The 22,576-nt window shown below is 43.6% G+C and overlaps 1 protein-coding gene across 1 annotated transcript in view; it reads left to right on the top strand.

Annotated features, from left to right (window-relative positions):
• Aldh18a1 (aldehyde dehydrogenase 18 family member A1) overlaps window positions 1–5,585 on the top strand; it is a 40,915-nt gene extending 35,330 nt beyond the window's left edge. Inside the window, exons 16-18 of the mRNA XM_076834199.2 lie at window positions 909–1,095; window positions 2,002–2,097; window positions 4,612–5,585. Coding sequence (XP_076690314.1) covers window positions 909–1,095; window positions 2,002–2,097; window positions 4,612–4,793 — 465 coding nt within the window. The 3' untranslated portion in view covers window positions 4,794–5,585. The remainder of the gene's footprint in view (window positions 1–908; window positions 1,096–2,001; window positions 2,098–4,611) is intronic.
• The last annotated feature ends 16,991 nt before the right edge of the window (window positions 5,586–22,576 follow it).

Below are 22,576 nucleotides of genomic sequence, written 5' to 3'. Positions count from 1 at the left end.
GTCAGAGTATGTACCCTGTCCCAGGTGGTCTCCGAGAACAAGGCCTAAGTGGGATCAGACTTAGTGACCAGCCTCGGAGCCTTACATTCTACTAAGCAAGAGCAGAATTAGTGCCAGAACCTGGGGCCGAGACTGACCCAGTCAGAAATCCAATAGGGAAGCTGGGCGCAGTGGCTCATGTCTGTAATCCCAGGCGCTCGGGAGGCTGAGGCAGGAGGATCACAAGTCCAAAGCCAGCCTCAGCGAGAGCTAGGTGCTAAGCCACTCAGTGAGACCCTGTCTCTAAATAAAATATAAAATAGGGCTGGGCATGTGGCTCAGTAGTTGAGTGCTGCCCCTGAGTTCAATCCCTGGTACCAAAAAAAAAAAAAAAGAAAGAAAGAAATACAACAGGTAACCATACATAGTTTGCAGTACCAACAGAACCTGAGTGCTGCTTACCTCTAAAGCAAAGCCACCCACCCAGGCTTCTCCAGGGTGCAGTGAATGGAAATGTGTATATGATGCCTCCCTCTCTCCATACAAGTTCCAGGCCTAGTTCCCACATTGCAGGGAAGAATTATTATAGTTAAGTGCTCAATTTAGTAAAATGTCAGAAGTTAAGGGCTTGTGTCCATAACCCATTCAGTGCCTTGCACACTCTTAACACTTAAATGTTCCCTACTTAAATCCCTGCTCCAACCTTTCTCAAGGGCCCTTTGCTGGCAAGTGGCCAGTCAGGCCTTCTGAAAGCAGAGCTTGCAGGGCGGGAAGGCAGAGCCACTTCTGTCATCCAGGCCCCATTGCTGCTTGGGCTGTGATTTTTCCAGGCTCTGTGATGTTGCACAGACTCATCCTGCTATTTGATCTTATTGCTTGCTTATTTTTATTGTTTTTACATTGTAGTCCCTGCACTTGCTCTATTCCAGGTGAAAATTCATGCAGGGCCCAAGTTTGCCTCCTATCTGACCTTTAGCCCTTCAGAAGTGAAGTCACTTCGAACAGAGTATGGGGACCTGGAATTGTGCATTGAAGTGGTGGACAGCGTCCAGGAAGCCATTGACCACATCCACAAGTATGGCAGCTCCCACACGGATGTCATCGTCACAGAGAATGGTCAGTGTGTGGGTGCTTCAGGCATATGGTGTCTGCTTTATCCCCTTTGATCTCCAGGTGGTCCTGCTCCTCTCATCCCTGGCTCTACAGGAAAACAATCCACAGACTAATAATAATCCTTGTACAGGCTGCATTTGGGGTGCGCTGAGTGCTTTCACATCTGTTAGCTTGTTGCTTTGTCACAGTGGCCCAGTTGGCAGGGGGCAGGGCAGAGATGATCAGCTCCAGTTTAAAGACTGCTTACCCTGTTTCAGAGGCATTGTTGTTAAATCCATGCAACCATCCTACCAGGTAGTTAACAGAAACCCATTTTGCAGCTGAAGAAGAAATCCGGGCCCACTCATTCATTCAGTCCACAAATAACATTGAGAAATACTTCTAGGTGCTGGGCCTGGAGGCCCAGTGATGAAGGGAGTTGTATGACTCCCTGAGCAATTCATAGCTAGTTTATTGGGGATCATAACCACACTGCCAGTAATGATAGCTAAGCATTGGAATGAGTGCGTGCAGGTGTAAACTCAGTTCATCTTATCAAGACCTTGTGAGCCAGGTGATGTCTTTCCCTTTTTATTCAGGTGCAGAGTTGTTCAGACACCCGTTCCAGGTCACGCAGCTAGTGGGTGTAGACTTATGGTTTGGAGCTAGGCAGTCTGGCTGTGGAACCTGTGAATAGGGACAGACTATGGCAGCACCGAGGCAGAGCTGCTTGGGAGATCTGGATTTAGCCCAGTCTGCACAACACTGGCCGATGGTGCTGACTTTCCATTGTTCTCTTCAGAACCTTCACAAGCCTGCATGTTCAATATGTGAAGAAAACACCTGGGAACCTGGACCCTGCCCAGATCTGTCACTAGGGATGTTCTCTTTGGGCCATCCTAAATCAGTTTCTCTTTGTTTACCCTGCAGAAAACACAGCAGAGTTCTTCCTCCAGCATGTAGATAGTGCCTGTGTATTCTGGAATGCCAGCACCCGCTTCTCTGATGGCTACCGTTTTGGACTAGGTAAGAAAGACAGGTCATGGGAGAAAGGAGTCACTTGTGAATCACTGTATGATCCAGAGATCCTGGTGAGGTAGGGGAGACACGTCCCCTTTACTGTCACAATCATGAGCAAGATAATAGAGACAGATTAGTGGTGGGGTGAAGAGAATCATACAGGCCACCCACCCTGAGTTGATAGATATCTTCTGCTTTGGCATTTCACATGTTAAGAAAAGGTAGGTCCTTATATTTCTTTTTCATAGATGGGGAAACCAAGAGTCAAAAAATTGGAATAACTTGCTAATATTCAGATCTAGACCTAAATATGTGTGAGTCCAAAACTTGGTGCTTCCATTGCAGTACAGGCAGACGTAGCCTGTCTTTGCATAGGCCATGATAGATGAGCAAGCCACGGTCCCTCGAGAATACCCCATAGCAGACTTATCATTTCAGAGTGACACAGCCAGGTTGCCTAAGAAATAGGAACCACAAAACAGGGCAAGAGAAGGTGCTGGTACCTGCACTGAGCCTAAGTACCAGGCCCACTCATTCATTCAGTCCACAAATAACAAATATCAAAACAAGACAGGTTGGGGCTTAGTGGTAAAGCACATGCTTAGCATGCACAGGCCCTGGCTTCAGTCCCCAGCAGAATCTGAAATGAAAATCTTTAGAAAGACACCCTCTCTCTAGTTCCATTATTTATAAACTCTCCAGTCCTTTAGTGTGTGGGTTACTGGGATGGTCTCTGGTTTTCAGGAACACCATGATACAGAACTACACTGAGACATTTATGACACATTTTCTGGATATTTGAGAATTATTTCAGCCACTTAAAATGTTTTGCCTGGTGCATGCCTATAATCCCAGTAGCTTGGGAAGCTGAGGCAGGAGGGTTATAAATTCAAGATCAGCTCAGCAATTTGGCAAGACCTGAATCAACTTAGCAAGAATCTGTCTCTAAATAAAAAGTGAAAATGGAGTGGGAATGTAGCTCAGTGGTAAAGTGCCCCTGGGTTCAGTCCCCAGTGCACCACCACCCCACCCCACCCCGGCAAAAAAATTAAAAACCCAAACATTTTAATGCCCCTGAACTTTTAAAATAAATGACCTGCCTGGAAAATTAGTTCTCAGTCAATTGTTAAATGTTATTAAAGGGAATTTTACTTAGTTATTTTTAGTCATTAGATTCATTATTTTTAGTTCCCATTTCTATCATGTTGGGGTTTTGATTTAATTATCACATCACTTACCCTGAACTTGTACCCCATGTTCTTGACAAAGGAATAGCTGCATACTCTTAAGGGCTGAGTTCCCCAGCATTCAAGTAAAATCCAGGGTGGGAGAGGAGTAAAATTCCAAACTCCAGTTGAGTTAAATTTCTGTGAACTGCCTCAGTGCTGGTGACAGTTGTTTACTGAGTGCTTACTACAGGTCTGACACCATGCTGAGTGTATTGCAGGCCTTATCTCACTTAGAACTGCAAAAGGGTATCTGTTGTGTCCCTGCTTTTCCAAATGAAAAAGAACTGCAGCATGAGAGACAAGTTAGATAACATGCCCAAAGGCCCAGAACCTGAGTCCTGACCCACTCTCTTTGCCTCATCCAAGCACACCTCCTCAGATCTCTGCACTTGCTCCTCTCTCTGCCTGTAGCACCTCTCACCTACTGCTCCCCAGCCAGCTCTTCATGGTTCAGGCACCTCCCTGTGGAGGTTTTCCCTGACCACCTTACACAGCATGTCCCCAGTCCTGCCATTAAGTCTTTGTCATAGCATCCCTTGCTGCACTTGAGCTTCATGTAAGATTATTTACTGAGCTGCTTTTTTACGGCCTTGCCCACTAGAACATCAGCTTCACAAAAACAGAACCTTGTATTTGTTATTCACCACTTTATCTCCAGGGCCCAGCACAAGGTCTGGTATGTAATACATGGCCAGTAAAGTTGCAATGAATGAGGGAACCCTTTCTCCACTGAATACAGTGCAGAAAACCAAGCCAGACCCAGGAAAACCTCTGGTGTTCTCCTGCTCTAAGTTAGGAATAGGAAGGAAGGGAAATGAACAATAACTTTTTATGTGCTCAGAAACTGTCTAATGAATGTACTGTTAGATGGGAGAGCTACTAAAAACCTATCCCTTACTTTTTAGGATTTAAAGAATATTTGGAGAGATGAAACCTCCATACTAAACATTGTTGTACACTCAGAACATGCCCCAGATCTCCAAATATGGATAGATAGATAATTCAGATGCTAAACTGACAGTGGAGACACTTTTAAATGTTCAAAATGCCATAGAGATCAAGAGAGGAACTCAGGGTGTATCATAAGAAGGGGGGGTGGTGCACCGTGATCCATAGTGACTACAGAACATTCTGATGGAGCGGTGGGACTGCAGCTGGCCTGGGAAGGATGAGTCAGGAGTTGGCAGATAGAGAGAGGGTGCCCGGTGAGGAGAATTAAGTAATGTGGGTCTGGTGTTGACAGGAAGCGGAGGCTGGGAAAAGGCACTCCTTTATCCATGCTTTTTTGCAGGAGCTGAAGTGGGAATCAGCACGTCACGAATCCATGCCCGAGGACCAGTAGGCCTTGAAGGACTCCTTACTACTAAGTGGCTTCTTCGAGGGCAAGACCATGTGGTCTCAGACTTCTCAGAGCATGGCAGTTTGAAGTATCTTCACGAGAACCTCCCTGTTCCCCAGAGAAACACCAACTGAAAAGATCCAGGAAACCAGGAACGTCCAAGAAGTCATCACAGTTCCTCCAGCCTTAAGAATCTCTACGGAGAAGCCGGATCCTGTCTCCCATTCCCTAGAAGGATCTGCCATTGGAAAGTGCACCTAGATGCTTCTGGGCTCAGTTGGGACTCTCGGTCTTGGCTAATGTTTGTTTCCATCCCACTCCTTCACTAAGGAAATAACTGCTACAGATAAGGACTTGGCTCTGCCTCGTCCAGCTCCCTTCAGTGATAGAAGCAGAGGTGCAGTTTCCCCCTGTGAACAGCAAGGAGAAACCCTGGTTGCTTTTTATCACCTCAGTGAGGTAAGGTCTCCCTTGGTATGTGGTTGGTACTAGCGCCATCATCCCTAATCCATTTTTCCACACTTCCTTGCATTTCTCCCACACATAGTCATCTTCAAAAAGAAAGACTTGGAATTTTAGAAAAGGGGCAGCTCTTCTTTAAAGCATTCTCATCAGAAACAAGATTAAAATGGACTCGGAAAACTGGCCTTTTGTGTGCATTTGTGGAATAGGTAAGTGAGCATTGCAGACACCTGCAGCCTGTCCCTGTACTGGAGGTGCACAGAGCCTACGATACAGTGGAACCTGAGTGGCAGACAGGAAATACAAATTTCAGGATGTTTCCACCAAGCAGAAGGAGTATCTGCACCAGTTATGCTCGAAATTTTTATATGACTAATTTTGTCATCCTGTCCTTCGCCCCCAAACAAAGATTAGAGGATTATTTTAATACTTTGGATTCTTCCCTCTTTTTGAAAAATAAAGTTCTTATGAAAAGCCTGGGTGCATGATTAAAATTTTCTCCCTTATTTGTCCTCACTCTCTTCTTCTCTTTTCCTCCCGTGTGACCTTCTTGCCCCTGCTCTTAGGCATGCTCTGTTCTCTGGAAGTTGGTTGAGGAGACAGGCCAACTGTCTTGGCAGTGTCCAGGGCAGCTGCACAGGCAAGCCCCCAGGAGAGAGGGTAGGAAAGCAGAGAGCAAGCCTCAAGAGCTCAGAGGCTGGGTGGTGATGGTCTGAAGTCGGTGGCTGTGTAAAGCATGGGCATGCTTTTGCTGTATCACATCCCACAGCAGCCTCTCAGCCAGCCGTGGTCCCAGCTGACATCCTTAGTTCACTATGGAGGTAACTAAGTTTGCCTGCTTCTAGGTCACCTGACAACTCTAATTCCTCCCTCTACCTCCTGTCCTTAGGGTCCCTGGTGCCCAGCAGTCTGCACTTGAAAGATTTCTTGTCTCAAGGGGGTTGGGAACCCGAAGAAATAAGCACTGGCTGTAAGGCCACTGCTTATCCTCTGAGGATGCTTTATGAGCATAAGAATTACGGTGTCGTGTGGAACATGTTCCCAGGCTGGCTCCAAACTACCTCTTGTTCAGACCCTTACATGGTCTGGCAAGTCACCCTGCCTGCCCTGTCCCATGAAGGGGGAATTCTGGCATAGCTAGCCTGAAAAGGCAATAAACAAAGTCCTCCTGAAACTATTGCAAATACCACAATCAGCTTCCAAGCAGACAACAGATGCCCCAGACTCTAAAATAGAACGCTGCTCAAGAGAGCCCTTGGGGAGGACTCCAGTGAGAAGAATCTGGGCTCTGAGGAAGTCCTAGAAGTAGCAAGTGGGCAGGGCGTCCAGGCAGCGGGCTGGTGCAAGCAGGTCCAGAGGTGGGGCTTGAACTAGCAGGCCTGGGAGCAGCAAATACGCCAGTTTAGGGCAGAAGGCCATAGGTAAACAGGAAGGTCTGTCCTGAGCAGTAGTGTTGGCACTGGAGTCTGTTTCTCATGGGATGAGAGTGGGCTTTAGCCCAGAAAAGAGACAGTTACCTGACAGAAACCTCACCCCTTGGCCAATTTCTACAGAGACCATGGGCCACCAGCATTCTCCCTTTTCTACCAAAACTGAAGCAACACTTAAGAGGGACCAGGAGGCCGCCATGGTCTTGTGAGTGCCCCCACTCAGGCAGTCTGCTAGTGGTTACTGGCTTGTCCTATAAGAGGGGCTTTTTAATCTGACATCTCACTTGCTTCCACCTGTGCCTGGGAAATCCACCCCTGATCTCTCATGATTCTCCCCACTACTTCCTTGTCCTGGCCACCAACTCCTGACAACACATACTGTGGAACCAACCAATCCCGAAGCTCCTACCTCACCCACCAAGGGGAGGGAATCCTCTGGGATATGTAAGGTTAATGTTCTCATTCTTCAAGTCACTTTCTGAGGTTTAGGTTTTCTGTTACTTGAATCTAAAAGTATCTCAGTGACACAGGATGGCCCTATACAAAGAGGGCAATGAGTAGCAAGGAGTTGTCTGCCCTCTAGCTCTTATTTTATGGAACCATCTACTATTTTGCAGTAATCTGCCCAGTCTGTGTGGCTCCAGATCTTTCCACCATTTTTGATCTTTCCACCATTTTTATTTATTATTTTATTATATTATTATTCTTTGAGTACCAGGGATTGAATCCAGGGGCCCTAACCACTGAGCAATATCCCCAGCCCTTTTTTATATTTTATTTTGAGACAGGGTCTTGCTAAATTTCTAGGACTGGCCTTGAACTTGCCATCCTCCTTCCTCAGCCTCCCAAACTGCTGGGATTACAGGTTTTTGCTACCACACCTGGCTTCCACCATTTTTAGTTTTGGGCACATGACTCGGGCCTGATGAGTCAGTACTCTGTTGCTTACCATTACTGCAGGGCTGGGCATTTGATTAAAATTTGGCCAAACAACAGGCTGATGGAATTTTTTTACTGTTATTATTGGGGGGGGGGGACTCTTTTCCCCTGGGGATATAAACCTTTTAAGTTTCAAGGAGGTCCAAAGTTGATAATGTCTATCCTTCTTGCCATGTAAAGAGAGCCTACATAAGAAGTGTCCAGACAATCTGGAGCAGGTGTGCACGCCTATAATCATAGCTACTGAGGACTGAAACAGGAGGACTGAAACAAGGCCAGGCTGGGCAATATAGCAAGACCTTGTCTCATGCACATAAAATGGCTGGGGATGTAGTGAGTGGTAGAGCACTTGCCTAGCAAGCATGAGGTGCTTGGTTCAATCCCTAGCACTAGGAGGGAAAAACATCCAACACAGGAAAGGGAGTGAGAGCATAAAGTTTGCTCACTTGCCTCCACCTGTGCCTAAAATCCACCCCTGAACTCAATTCAATAATTTCCCTTTTTTGCTTAAACAAATTTGAGTTGGGTTTCTATTCCTTCCATCTTAGAACACCCTGGATAATATATATATATATATATATATATATATATATATATATATATATATATATATATATATATATATATATATATATACCTAGGTTCAAGTCCCTGCTCTGGTACTTATGACCTGGGTGACTTTGAGCAAGTTACTTTTGTAAGTCTCCATTTCTTCATGGAAATAGTAAGAACCTCTATTTCATAGTTGGCACTGTAAAAACTTGATACAGCACAGGCACAAAGCAAGTACTCAATAAGAGAGAGATGGTCACTTGCTTTGATTCTTCTGGAGCCCAGCTGTGTGCTTGGTTCTGTTCTCCACAAGAAACCAGAAGTTTCTTCTGTTAATTATGAAGCAGATTTTTCCCATCTCAGCTGCATCTCGTCACCAGAAGGCCAGCCTCACCCTTCACATGAGCAGTGAGGAGCAGAACATGGAGTCCAATCACACACTGAAGTACCTGAGTATGTTGTAGCTGCTATTGAGAAGGGTGTGAGGCAGCAGGGACCTTATTTTGAGCCTGAGAAAGAGATGGTGAGTCCAGATGACTGACATCCACTGCCTGAATGAAGAGAAGTGACCCTTGGTAGCTGAAGAGGAACAGAGCTACTTGTACTTAGCGGATGGGAGCAAAGCAAGAGATTGTGAATGTCCAGATTTAGATGTGAGCACTAGAGCAGAGTATGGGTGTGCTCTTCTGAGTTGGAAATTCATTTAAATCTCCAAGCAAATACAAAGGTTTGGTATATTTGGCTAAATCATATGGAAATCTTGTCTGGCTAAGATTTTTAATCTGTTAAGTCTCCTTTCTGACTCTGAGACAAATGTTGTTTATTTGTTATTACTCAACTGCCTCTCAAGTGTACATGGAACAAAATATTTCTGGGTAGTATTCTCTGCTCTGTTACACAGAGGATCTCAACAGCAGCAACAGTGGGGAATCTTTTCACATCCAAGAAACAGAAACCCCAGTTTAGACTAGTTTTAACAAAAACTAGATGAGCCAGACACTGTGGCACATGCTTGTCATCCCAGCAGCAGGATTGTCAGTTCCAGGTCAATCTGACCAACTTAGCAAGTCCCTGTCTCAAAACAACAACAACGACAAAAATTTAAAAGAGCTGGGGATGTGACCCAGTGATTAAGCACCCCTGGGTTCAATCCTGGGTAACAATGTAGCTGAGTAGTATGTGCCAAGCCCTGGGTTTGAGCCCAGCACCAGAAAATAAAAATTTGTATCCCAAACTCAGGAAGTCCAGAGGTACAGTTCAGACATCTTTTCCTGGGGGCTCTGGCTCTAAGTGGATCTCTGTAACTTCAGAATCATCAGAATCACCTGCAGAGCTTATTAAAACAGATTCCTGGTTCAGCCTCTCTAGGATAGGGCTGAGAATCTTCACATCTAATAAGTTCCCAGGTACTGCTGCCGTCGCTGCCATTGCTCCAGGGTCCATCCTTTGAGAACCACAGCTCTCCTGTCTGCCAGCATCAGCCTGTTCACATTGTGGCTTAGGTGATGGGTGAGGTCAGAAAACTGCTTCTTCTCACCACCATCAAACAAAAACCCCAAGCTCCACTCTTGTTAAACTGGCCTGAATCAATGGCTGTAGTAAATGGAGACATCAGGTTGAGCTGCAGGCCACAGAAAATCCAAGCTAGCTGAAACTGCAGATCTAGACCTGCTGTGCCAAAATTTCTAAGGGTGGGGCAAAGAACCAAAATTTTTAACAAGCCCCTTATGTGGTTTGTCCCTCCACTACAACCACTGCAAGTCATATGAGAGTTTTATTTTTCTTTCATAATGAAAAGGCAAGCAGCTCTCTATTGAGAATAGAAACCCAGAATCTCTAACTTTAGTTCCTAACATTCTTACCATGCACGCTCCAATGACATATCGGCTGCTCCTCTGCACCTGTGCTCTATCCATGTTCCAGGCAGGAAGAAGGGCTGAGGTGAGAAGTAGGCACAGCCCAACACATTCCCATTTAAAGAGTTTTTCCAGAAGCCCCAACCAGTGATTGCCACTTAAATCTCATCAATAACTGTTTCATTGGCCATATGGGCAACTCTTACTGCAAAGGAGGCTACAAAATATAGCTTTGTAGCTGGGCACATTCTTGCCCTAACAAAAATCAGGAACCTCTTATAAGGAAGAAGAGAGGATAAGCATTGGGTGAACCACCAGCTGTGTTTGCCATTGTTACCTCTGAGATGATTTTGTAGTGTGTATTTTCTTGGAAGTCGGCTTTGTTCCCTTGAGTTTATGCCTGGGTCTTGTCATATAGGTTTTGTAGCAACAAACTGAATTGCTGTCTAAGAGATAGAGAAAAGGCAAAATTCCTGGGAAGACCTGGAAAAGAAAGAGCAAGCTGTAGACCTGTCCTAAGACAGGGCACAACCTGAGGCTCAGCAAGAGATCAGACTAGAGAAAGCAAAATCACCAAAGTGTGAGAAAAGCCACCTGTCTTTAAACCAATGGCTTGATGGGGGTTGCTATGAACTGAATGTTATGTTCCCCTAAAATTAATATGTTGAAGCCCTAGGTCCCAGTGTGATAATATTTGGAGATGGGACATTTGGGAAGTAATTAGGTTCAGATGTGGTCACAAGGGTGAGGCCCTCATGAAGAAATTAGTGCTCTTATGAGATTAGACACCAGAATTTACCCCCACCCACTGTCCCATGTGAGGACACAGCAAGAAGACAAGATGCCAAGCACAATGGCTCAGGAGGCCGAGGCAGGAGGATTGAGAGTTCAAAGTCAGTCTCAGCAACAGCAAGGCTCTAAGCAACTTAATGAGACCCTGCCTCTACATAAAATTAAAAATAGGGCTGAGGATGTGGCTCAGTGGTTGAGTACCCCTGGGTTCAATACCTGGTACCCTCCCCCACCAAAAAAAAGACAAGATTGCCTTCTGCAAGCCAGGAAGTGAGACCTCAACAGGAATCATGGAGGCTGGCACCTTGATCTTGAACTTCCCAGTGTCCAAATCATGAGAAATTCATTTATGTTGCACATGCAACCAATCTATGGTATTTTGTTATGGCAGTCAAAGCAGATTGAGTCAGGAATAATTGTCTTGGAGGCCCTTGCTTTTTAGAAAGTAAGTCCTGTTGAGGTTAGATAGAAGAAATAGAAGATAGGTAAAAAGGGAGACTTGGGGTCTAGCTCAGGAGTATAGTGCTTGCCTAGCATCCCAAGGGCTATGAGTTCAATCCCCTGTAACACACACATACACACACACACACACACACACACACACACACACACACACAGGTAGAAAGGGCAAGGAAATATTATTTTAATTTAAAGTTCTGCATACATTTCTAGGTTTGTCACTCCCAAATTTCTGGAAAGTCTTTAACTCTTAGAGTTACCTAAAATAAGCTACTTATGATTTTTTTTTATCTTGTCACTGTTAATTCCCACCAGTCAATAGATAGGTTGAGCAAAGCAAGATGCTATATTTTAAGGAATCTGTAATTTGGGGGACTTTCCAATGTTACCTACCAGTCAGATAATGGAGACCACTTAGCCAGAGGATCCTGAGAATGACTAGACTGACCTCATCCTCATCTGCCTTCCTATGCCCACCCTCACCACGTTTCCTTTCAAAACAGAACTTGAGAACCCCCAAAGTGTCTCTCACCCTCAAGATGGCCTGCATTCTCCCTTTACTGTATATTCCTTGCTTTACCCAAAAAATGTCTCTCTCTGTTTGGATACCTCAAATCCTCCCTTGAATGTGTATTTTCTTTCCTAAACAAGTTTTTCTGAGTTTCCAAATGCATGAGCTGAAATTCTTTTCCATCACATATGGACCCTGAGACCTGAGTTGGGTTCTCCTTCCTCTCCAGGATCTCCTCAGGCCTCCTTCTGGTAACACTGTTATTCTAAAACTTAGAGTGACAAGGTAGAAAAAAATGAGCACTTGGGAATTGTACCACATGTGTTGCCATCTGTAAATTGTGTGAACTTAGCACAATCACTTTAACCTAAATAAGTCTCATATCCTTATTTGGAGCAAAGATAGCTAATATCTACCTTAAGGGTTTCTATCAGGAAAGAATCAGGCAATAGATGGGACACATAGCTCTTGGAAGAAGTGCCACTAGTGTTAGTCACAGGTAATCATACCTGCTATGCCTGACTTTCTTTATACTCCCTGTTGGATGAAGAGAAGTGCATACAGATGTTCATTGAGTACCTACTGAACACACCACTTGGTCAGAGTGATGGAGATGGAGGGACCTGCTCTGATATTGGTGGATCATTAGAGACACCGGTGTGAGACTGACAGCCTAAAATGATTGTATGTCTCATTACTTAAGAGCTGAGGAGTGGCATTGTTCTCACCTAGTTGTAAAAGTGCCTGAGGAGTCTCTTGTAGTGGAAGATGGGTTAAATATTACAATGTCTTTTCTACTAGTGCTTCTAGCAAAAATCAATGAATAACTTTATAACTGCTTTCAAGGGCACCCCACTTAAATTAGCAGAACTCTAACTGAAGTGAGAATGAGATTTGAAGCTTCATTCATTGTTCTGTGAGCACTCACTACGTGCCAGGTGTTGGGAATGAGACATTCCTCCCACCCGATGGTTCAAACCTTAACCTGAGATTGCTGCTCCAACCCCAGATGATTCCACATCTTAACTTGCAATCCTTCTTGCCTATTTGGCCCCCCATTCCTAGAGAAACCATTTAGCCAATAGAAAGGTACCAGACTAGCAGCTGTGTTTCCATTGCTGCGAGCAAGGAGGCTTCACCACACCTTTTACTCCATCTGGCCCCAGGACCCTTCTCTTTTTTTAATATTTATTTTTTAGTTGTAGTTGGGCACAATACCTTTATTTGTTTGTTTGTTTGTTTTTATGTGGTTCTGAGGATCGAACCCAGGGCCTCAAACATGCTAGGTGAGTGCTCTACCGCTGAGCCTCAACCCCAACTGCCCCAAGATCCTTCTAACACTAGAGGGCAGTCTGGCTCCATGGACCTAAGGAAGTCTGGGGTCCAGGAACTACCCTACACCTGTCCTCAGACTGCTCACCTGGTAGTGAAGTAAGCACAGTCAAATAACTTCTAGAGACCCATTAACCAGGAGGATAAGAACACAGGTGGACTAGGATTTGGACCTTGATTCCAACACATACTTGCTATGAAACTAAGGAAATTATCTTAACTTCTCTGAACTTGGATAATACTTATTCATCAAAGAGACTTTTGACATTATCTGTAAAGCAGTCAGCATAATCTTCAGTTTGTGGTCAACCTGTTAGCTACTATTGTGTATGCTTCCAAGGAATAGATTTTCCTTAATTTTGGACACTGGTCTTTGATTTAAAATCCATGCATCTCTTCCTAGGAATGAGATGAAAGCACTCTTTTAAGACATGTATACTATGTATCAGACATCATAGTCAGAATGTTATATATGATGCTGCAATAATCTAGGTGAGGAAATTGTCACCTCTATTTTACAGATATACAAACTGAGGATCAGAGAGGCTGACTGACTCACCCAGCACCCCGCAGTTAGGAAGTGTTGGAGGAATCTGGATTCAAATTCGGGACAGTTGGCTTCAAAGCTCTTAACTACCACAGGGCTATAGTAGGAGCTTCTCAGACTTTAGCCCAGAAGCAAGTCATCAGGCTGGAGAAGGAGGTTGCCATAGCTACTAACTGGACCCCTTTTCAAGTAATCAGATCCTTGGTCTGCTCCCATTTTGCAAGAGGAGCTGCCTGTCTGGAAACTCTCCTCCACACCTACCCCTGGAGGGAGCCGACTGCACCTTAATTATTCAGAGAGTCTCTAGACACTTGATATAATGAGCAGGTGTGGAGGCTTCTCTGACTTTCCACGACATGCCTTTACTTACCTCTGGTCTCCTCTCCCTAGTTCCTTATTAGGCAAAAAGAGGCATTGTCCTTTTTCCACATGGTATGTCAGCCTCCTCCTTTCTAGTTCACCCTGAAATCCATTTGTAAGAAGTGCACCATTTTCCTTGCAAATTTCAAAGTCATTGACTTCAAAGGCATTGTAAATAGGACCCTAACTAGTAAATGGGATAAATCTTCATTTTCTGTGGATACACACTTCCTTTTCCTTGGTCCTAAGCTCATACAAATCAAACCTAAAGACTGAGTTTGTGGGGGCTGGGGTTGTGACTCAAGTGGCAGAGCACTCGCCTAGCACACGTGAGGCACGGAGTTCAATCCTCAGCACCACATGAAAAAATTAAAAAAAAAAAAATAAAGATATTGTGTCCACCTAAAACTAAAAAAAATAAAAAATAAAAAAGACTGAGTTTGTGTAAATGAAAAAAAATATTCATATTATATATTTTAATTATGTGAATGGGAAAATCTACGCTTAGGAAAAAAAGACTAGAAGGAAATACAAATAGGAAAAGTGGCAGTTGGTCTGTGATTCCTAGGCCCTAACACACTGCGATAGCATAACAGCAGGTGCTAAAAAATTCAATGATTAGAGTCACACATTCCCTAGGATCTGCTCCCCACTCTTGTACCCTTACCTGAGTGATCTCATACACCTCACTCTCACCTCACCCAGTAAGTGTGGGGTCATTGTACTGCCTGAAGTTGTCATGGTAGAGAAAACTGATCTAGGTTTCTCCCTGGTCCTCACTATGTGACTGTGTGTTGTTATCAGCATCCTTCCTATCTCCCCAGGTTTTTTTTTTTTTTTTTAATACTGGGATTGAACCCAGGGGCACTCAACCACTGAGCCACATCTTCAACCCTATTTTGTATTTGATTTAGAGACAGGGTCTCACTGAGTTGCTTAACTCCTCATTGTTGCTAAGGCTGGCTTTGAACTCACAATCCTCCTGCCTCTGCCTCCCAAACTGCTGGGATTACAGGCGAGCGCCACTGCATCTGGCTCCCCAGATTTTAATGTAAAATGAAACTAAATCCATTGAGTTATAAACATGTACATATTTATTGTTAACTACCTGAAAATAATTAGCCATAAAAAAATGTTTTTTGCCATGTGTGGTGGTGCCTGCTCATTATCCCAGCTACTCAGAATCTGAGGCAGGAGGATTACAATTTGAGGCCAACCTGAGCAATGCAGTGAGACCCCATCTCAAAATAATTTTTTTTTTTTTTAAAAAAAAGGCAGGGGCCTGGGGATGTAGCTCAGTAGTAGAGGGCTTGCCTAACAGCCATGAGACCCTGAGTTCCAGCCAATGCCAAAAAAAAAAAAAAAAAATATGTATGTTCTTTTGAAAAATATTTATTGACATGGTGGAAGAAGCTCACTCCAAAATATTTAATAGGAAAAAATTAGGCTACAAAACAATATAATACTTCCTAATTATATACAGTTGATTAGAAAAAGATTGGCAGAAAATATTTCAAAAATATTATGAGTGATTCCTACTGAACAGCAAGAGCACAAGTTTTATTTCTGCCATTATACTTTTCTAAGTTGCCTAATTTTTCTACTTCACTATTTTTAAAGGTTTTTCTTATTTTCATAGCTACTAATATTTCTTCCTATGTTAAGTACATGATGAAAGTAAAATTTATGATAGTGATCTTTTAAATCTAAAGAGAAGCTTATTTTCCCTTCCTGTCCCCTTTGCAGTCTGTCTTTTGCAGATGAAACCAAGATGCAGGGCTCTCAGTGACATAACCACTGAGGAGAAAGTCCTGACAGACCTGAAAAGAGACTGTGGCCGAGAGTTGCAAGACTCTTCCAGCCCAGGAGTGACTCTGTCTCTCTGTGCTGATGGTTCCCGGCCCTGTGCTCACCGCCTTCCCAAGGCAAGAGAATGCCAGAGAGCCATGACATGTTTCTGCTCCAGGTATTTCATTGGACTTGAGTTCTTCTTCTCTAGCTTGCAAACAAGCCCACATATCACTCTGTGTTTCCAGATTCTGTTTCAATGCAGGCAATTAAGCGGTAAATAATTGAAGAGGACGGAAACTGGCAAAGTGGTGTGTGGTATCCAAATAGCGATCTTGTATACTCTCTGGTGTAAACTTGAGGCTCATCTGCAAGCTGGGAGCCTGGGGAGCAGGTGAAACTTCACTGTGAGCTATCTGCAAACACAGGACTCTCCCCTGTGCCGTTCCCTGCTGCCTTTTGGTATTGTTTGGGAGTGAGAATGTAGTCTCCTGGTTTGGTCAAAGTATAAATAGAATGACTTTTGGCAGACAGATTCAAGTCTTCTTTGGCATGTCTTAAGTTCCTCCCATCCTGGGTTGGTCCATCCATATCTAGAAGCTTCAGTTTCTCCTCAGGGTTGAGGATTCATGATCCAAAGCAGAAGCCTCAATAATACCACACTCATCCTCTCTCTTCCTCTGCACAGTGAGGGAGGCGCCTTTTACCAGGTCCTTCTAGACACGCCCATCATGAAAGCAGCAGTCTTAGTTAAGACTCTTTGAGTTACAGGTAACATAAACCCCTTCCATCTTGCTTAAGAAGAAAAGGATAGTGTATACACAGGCACAGAGCTGTATCATAAAACCCAAGGGCAATATATATATATATATATATATATATATATATATATATATAGAGAGAGAGAGAGAGAGAGAGAGAGAGAGAGAAACACTGGGGGGGGGGAAGGGAAATGAAGATGTATGCCAGGCATGGTGACACATGCCTATAATCTCAGCCTCATGGCTGAGGCAGGAGGATAACCAGTTTGAGGCCCACCTGGGCAACTTACTGAGACCCTGTCTCTAATTTTTAAAAAGAGCTGAGGACGTAGTCCAGTCATGGAGTGATCATGGTTCCATTCCCGGTACTGCAAACAGAAAAAAAGAAAAGGAGATGTGTGCCTTAACATAACCAAATCATAGCAAGAACAAGTGGCTGGAATGAGGGATTCTGGGATCCCCCATGTCACTGTGCCTCTCCTTCTTATGTGAGGTCTCTGTTTCCTCCTGCCAGAGGCTGGTTTCTCCCATATGAATGGGACATAGCCAATAGAACCTTCCAGACTTATTCTCACAGCTTTATCATACCTCCCTGACACTGCAAAAATTAAAAAAAAAAAGCTCTAGCCAGGTGCAGTGGTACACACCTGTAATTCCAGCAGTTCAAGAAGCTGAGGCAGGAGGATCATAAGTTCAAAGCCAGCCTCAGCAACAACTTACAAGGCCCTAAGCAACTTAGCATGACTCTGTCTCAAAATAAAAAATAAAATAGGCTGGGGATGTGGCTCAGTAGTTAAGTACCCCTGGGTTCAATCCCCAAGAAAATGAAAAAAACCAAATAAACAAAAAACAAAACAGAAGAAAACCTTGTGTTTCACTGTGCACAATGTGTGAGGCCAAGAGCAGGGACTCCTATTGGCTGGTCTTCAGTCAGGGCTAAGGAGGACCTTAAAGATCATCTCAAAAGTTGAGTTCATAGACCGTAAGAAACTTCCAGACACTACTGGAGTTGGGTCAAAGGGCTCACGAGCAGAGTAAGACAATCCTGAGGTCCCTCTGGCCAGTGCTGGGATAATCAATAAGGATTAGAACCTCATTAAACTCAAACTCATTATATGCATTCAAACCCATGAGTTCACAATGAAATTGAAAACAGAAAACAAAAATCTTCAGGTTATTTTTTTAAAAATATTTTATAGTTGTCAGTGGACCTTTATTTATTTGTCTGCAGTGCTGGGAATCAAACCCAATGCCTCACACATGCTCGGGAAGCGCTCTACCACTGTACTGTGACCCCAGCCCACCTCCAGGTTCTTGATGTAGCTCAGTGGTAGAGCGCTTGCCTCACATGGACAAGGCCCTGGGTTTAATCCCCAACTCCTCAAAAAAAAAAATTAATCACAATAAAATAAATAAATAACTTCCTGTGTCATATTTTGAAGGATGCTAGGGAATCAGTATATTATTTTGAAACTGTTAATAAAGAGAAAGAAGCAGCATTTATTCTGCCCATCTTTATCCAGCTGTGTATCAGAGAAACCAGATGAGGAAGGAATTCTTTTTTTCCTTATAGAAACATTTCCAATAAATGAAAAGGAAATAAAGATAGCTTGTCAACATTTAGCAATTCCTTTTTAAAAAAAAAAAAAAAACATTTGGCGACTCTTAATGAAATACTGGATCTAGACAATGATCATCAATGGTGGCTAATATCCTGATGGAAATACAATGCTACCAATGAAGGTGTAGGTGTAGGTTGGTGAGAAGAGCTAGATTGGCCATGAGGGATGATTCTTGGGGCTGGGTGATGGGTCCATGAGAGTTTATTGCATGTTCTTTCTACATCTATATATGTTTGGTACTGGGGGTTAAGAACTCTAAGAAGCTGCAGAAACCATCCCAGCTTTAGAGTAACTAGTCTTGTTCCTAAACTCTCATCACTGAACATCTCTTTTATTATTCTTTTTCCTCTTGAGCCCCATGTTCAAAAGATTCTGTTCACTAAATAAATGCATTTATTATGTAATAATTTTAAAGCACTGTGTCTTTGGGATAGTTTGAAAAATCCAAATGCTTCTTCTTTTGTGTATCCTTAAAAGAAGTCTTGGCAGGGAGTTCCCAAAGTGGTCCAACTTTTTAATTTTACAGAGATGAAAACAGAGACTAGACAGGGAGTGTGCTACAGACACCTGTGGGTGGAGAAGAAACAGGAGCCCTTTTCTCATTAGGCTGTCTACAGCTTCTCCAGTCCACCACCACTGGCTGAGCACAGAAAGGATTCTGGAATGTGCAGACAATCGCATTTACTGTACAGGAAACAGTCACTGTCCTAGCCTTCACTTTCTCTTTTCAAAGCTGAGCTGTGCCAGGGCCTTCAACTTTGCCTCGTAGATTTTATTCACGTGTCTGAGACTATTCCAAAGCTGTCTGACACACTACCAGTTCATTTTGAATTTTCCCTTTAGGATAGGCTACCGAACACTTATTTTCCTTACCCCTCTCCAGTTAAGAGTGGAACAGAGAAGTCAAGCACAGACAGCTGCTGATTATCTGGGGCCAGGTGAGCTGACTTGCCATCAATCTTGGTCAACACTAATCAAAATACCCATATTATAGAATAGCAATCAGTAGATGCCACACTGCTATGGTTTGATTTGGAATGTCCCCCTAAGGCCACCCATGTGTTAAAGTTTTGGTCCTCTGCTTGGTATCATTGGGAGGTGGTAGGAACTCTAAGAAGGGCCTATGGGGTGGAGGGGTAGGCCTGGGAGGGTGCCTTTTTCCTCTGCATCTCAGCCATGAGGTCCTACTGCACCTGCTGCAGGATGCACTGTCCTCCCCTCCCCTCCCCACCAGAGGCCTGAAAACAGTGGGTTTAACCCATCATGGACTGAAACCTCCCAAACTGTGAGCCAACATAAACCTTTTCTCTTTATAAATTGATTATTTTGGCATTTGAGTAATAAAAAAACTAACACAGTAGCTTTGATGTCAGGATGTTCCTTCTCTTCATCAAGCCTGTAGCAGGTATAGGGTTTTTTTTTTTTAATTGGAAAATGCCTATATATAAGTATTCAGTACTTTGTTTCAGATGCTTGTCACAAACATATTCACTGAAGTTTTCTGGTGTTACGTCCACCTCATCAATGTTTCTCTTACAACCTCTTCTGCCTCAAAGATATTTTTCTGTCAAAATGGTAGAACCACATCCCCGCCAGCCTCCTATCAAGCTGACAGTGTAAACAACCAACCTCAATTGCCAACAGTCTCACATGCAAGATTTAAATCTTTAAAAGCCCTTTTGGATGGTTCTGTGGTCCACTCTTGTCTCTGTTGGGAATTATTTGGTTTCCTTCCTGAATTTCCATCAAGGAAAAAAAGAGGCCTGATTTGCCCACAGCAAGAACAAGAAGTGGCTTTCACAACAGCTGATTGGAATGGAAATCCAGCGTCAGCTTCACCTCCAAAGAAGCTTTCACATGAAAGGGGGATGAAGTTTCAGTTATCTGCTCCAATTTTTACCAATAATTTCTTGAAAATTCAGAGTTGCTTATGCAAATTAACTAAAGAAAAAAAAAAAACAAGAACTGTAACTGAGCTCAGTTTTGTCAGGACTACACTTTTGGGCCCACTAAAACTGAACTGCAATATCTCAGTTTCAGAGCTAAGTGTGAAGAGTAACTCTCAGCACCATGACAAGCCTCTCTGGTCAGGATGCTCCATCATCCCCCAGCCTGCCCACGTGGCCTCAATCCTGTCTTCTGATACTCCCAGGATACTGCCCAAGCCAGCCTACTTATTATCCTGTTTTCCTGATCTTCAATGCTCTGTCTCCTGCCTAGAAACTCAAGTCTAATAAACACAACATACACACACACACACACACACACATACACACACATACACACAAACAGCCAGCTAGACGTAGAAGAGAGCTCCCTCCAATTGGAGAGCTGTTGTCTCAAAACCTAGAAAAAAAATTAATGGTAAAATATTAATGGCATTTCCATTAAAGTCAGGAACAGGACAGACAGCTTCCATTGCAATGAAACTCTACTAACACAATAGGAAGAATCGATAGGAGGCCAGAGGAAAAGATCCCCATTCTCGTGAACTTCCTCTTTGATGATGGCTCCCCTCTGAACCTTCTTTTTTACCTCTTAGTTTGTGCAAGGAGAATGGAAAATGGCTGTAGGTTACGATGCCTATGCTGTAAGAGAACTAGCATTGACTGATTTTTACTGTTACCATGTTGACTATTTCCTCTCACCTATCTGGAGCCAAGGTAGGAGACAAGACAGAAGGGAAGAAATATGTTTTAAAAAACTCTTACTGACTAGAGTTTCCAAGTAAAGATGGCCATACATTAAGCAAGAAAGAAGTGAGTGAGGACAAGTAAAAGAGAAAGGGAGAATGGAGGTGTGGTGACTACACAGGGGAGCAGCACAGAGTGGACTAGAGAGGGAGAATTCTGAAGGTAGAGAATGAGGATGAGAAAATGGAATAAATAAAAGGCAGGAAATCACCAGGAAGCCTTATCATTACTGAAGGAGGATGGAGGTGTCTGAGCTGCAGCTGGATTAACACTACAATTTGAGAAAAGTAGCTTCCAGGGGAACAAGGAACCACAGTCAGGGATAAAGTCTGGGGAAGCTCTGGGTGCTTAAAGATGTGTTAGGAACTCTGCAAAGTGGTTTACATCATTTCTTCGTTTAATTTAACCTTTGCAGTGACTCTGTAATGTGGACATTCTTATTTACCCCATTGTACAGATCAAGAAGCCGGGGTTTAGAGAAATCAGCATTTTGCCCCAGATTAGTCATCCAATAATAAGTGGAGCTGGGATTCAAATCTGGGTCTGTTGGCTCTGGAGCTCTGACTGGTAGTCTTCAGTTTCATTCCTCCAGATTCTTATCAGATTCAACCTAGTTTACCTTCCAAGGTTGGGCGTATTCAGGGTGGTGTCAGAGGGATTGCTATGCCTCTCATGTGTTGGTAAAAAGAATTTTGTCAGACTACCAAATTTACAGATTCCAATGAGCCTAAAATCCATGTCAGAACATTTTCCTCATAGATTTTATTCACTTGTCTGAGACTATTCCAAAGCTGTTTGACACACTACCAGCTCCCTTTATGATAGGCTGGAGGAACTGGGGTTGATTGACCTGCTGAAAAATGGTGTGATACTGGATATCCAAGGGACTGACATGGAAGAAGAATACATCTTCCCACTCATTCCAGCAGGGAGAGCAGCTGAAGCCAATGTTTTGGCAGGGGATTACACTTCTGGTTTAGGACAAACTTTTAGCTAAGGCTTTCCAAAAATGGGATGAGCTGCTACATGCTTGAGAAGCTCCCCATTACTGACAGTATTCAATCCAAAGCTCCATCATTCATTTTTTTCACCCTTACAAATGTTTGTAGAGGATCCACAATGTGTTATCTCCATTCTAGGGACTAGAGTACACAAGGCATTGAGACAAACATCTCACTACCCCCCTGGAGAATTTCATTTTCTTTGGGGGGGGGGAGACAAACATGCATAGAGATAAATGATTTTGTAAGTGACTTATAATCCATGACATTTGTCATCAAGGAAATGAACTAAAAACTAAAGCAGGAAATGAGGGAAGGAAGTGAAATGGACCATGTTGGTTGGTGTTCCACTGAGGTTCTCTTGGGTCTCTTGGTGGTTTTGATGTGACAGTCCTATTTCTGAGTGCTGGTAGTTCTAAGCACCTGTGACCTTGTTTCAAGGGTAGCCCTTTAGCCACTGAAGCTCTTTACCTGTCTACATAGAAATCTTCTCCCAAAGCCTCCTTAGCCAAGGATTCAGCTTGTCCAGTGAGATTATACAAGCCCAACCCCTTGTCTTTTGAAGGAAGAAGGTTCTGGATACAATTTGCAACCTCCAGCTTCCTAGAGAAAAACTGGCCCAGGCTGAGATTATGCCTGAAATTCAGGCTTCCAGGCTTCTTCCTTGCATGGTATCTTCTCCTTCCCTGACCAGCCTCCCCTCTTTCCCTTCCCCATGTCTCCTGGGGCTTTCTTTCTTTCTTTCTTTCTTTTTCTTTTTTAAAGGAAAAAACTCTCTTAGGAATCCTCCTGTCAGGGTTTGCTTCTGGTAA

Source organism: Callospermophilus lateralis, chromosome 15 (assembly GCF_048772815.1).
Source record: "Callospermophilus lateralis isolate mCalLat2 chromosome 15, mCalLat2.hap1, whole genome shotgun sequence".
Lineage (NCBI taxonomy): Eukaryota > Metazoa > Chordata > Mammalia > Rodentia > Sciuridae > Callospermophilus > Callospermophilus lateralis.
Note: the sequence above shows the minus strand (reverse complement) of the source record. Positions and strands in the feature narration are given on the sequence as shown.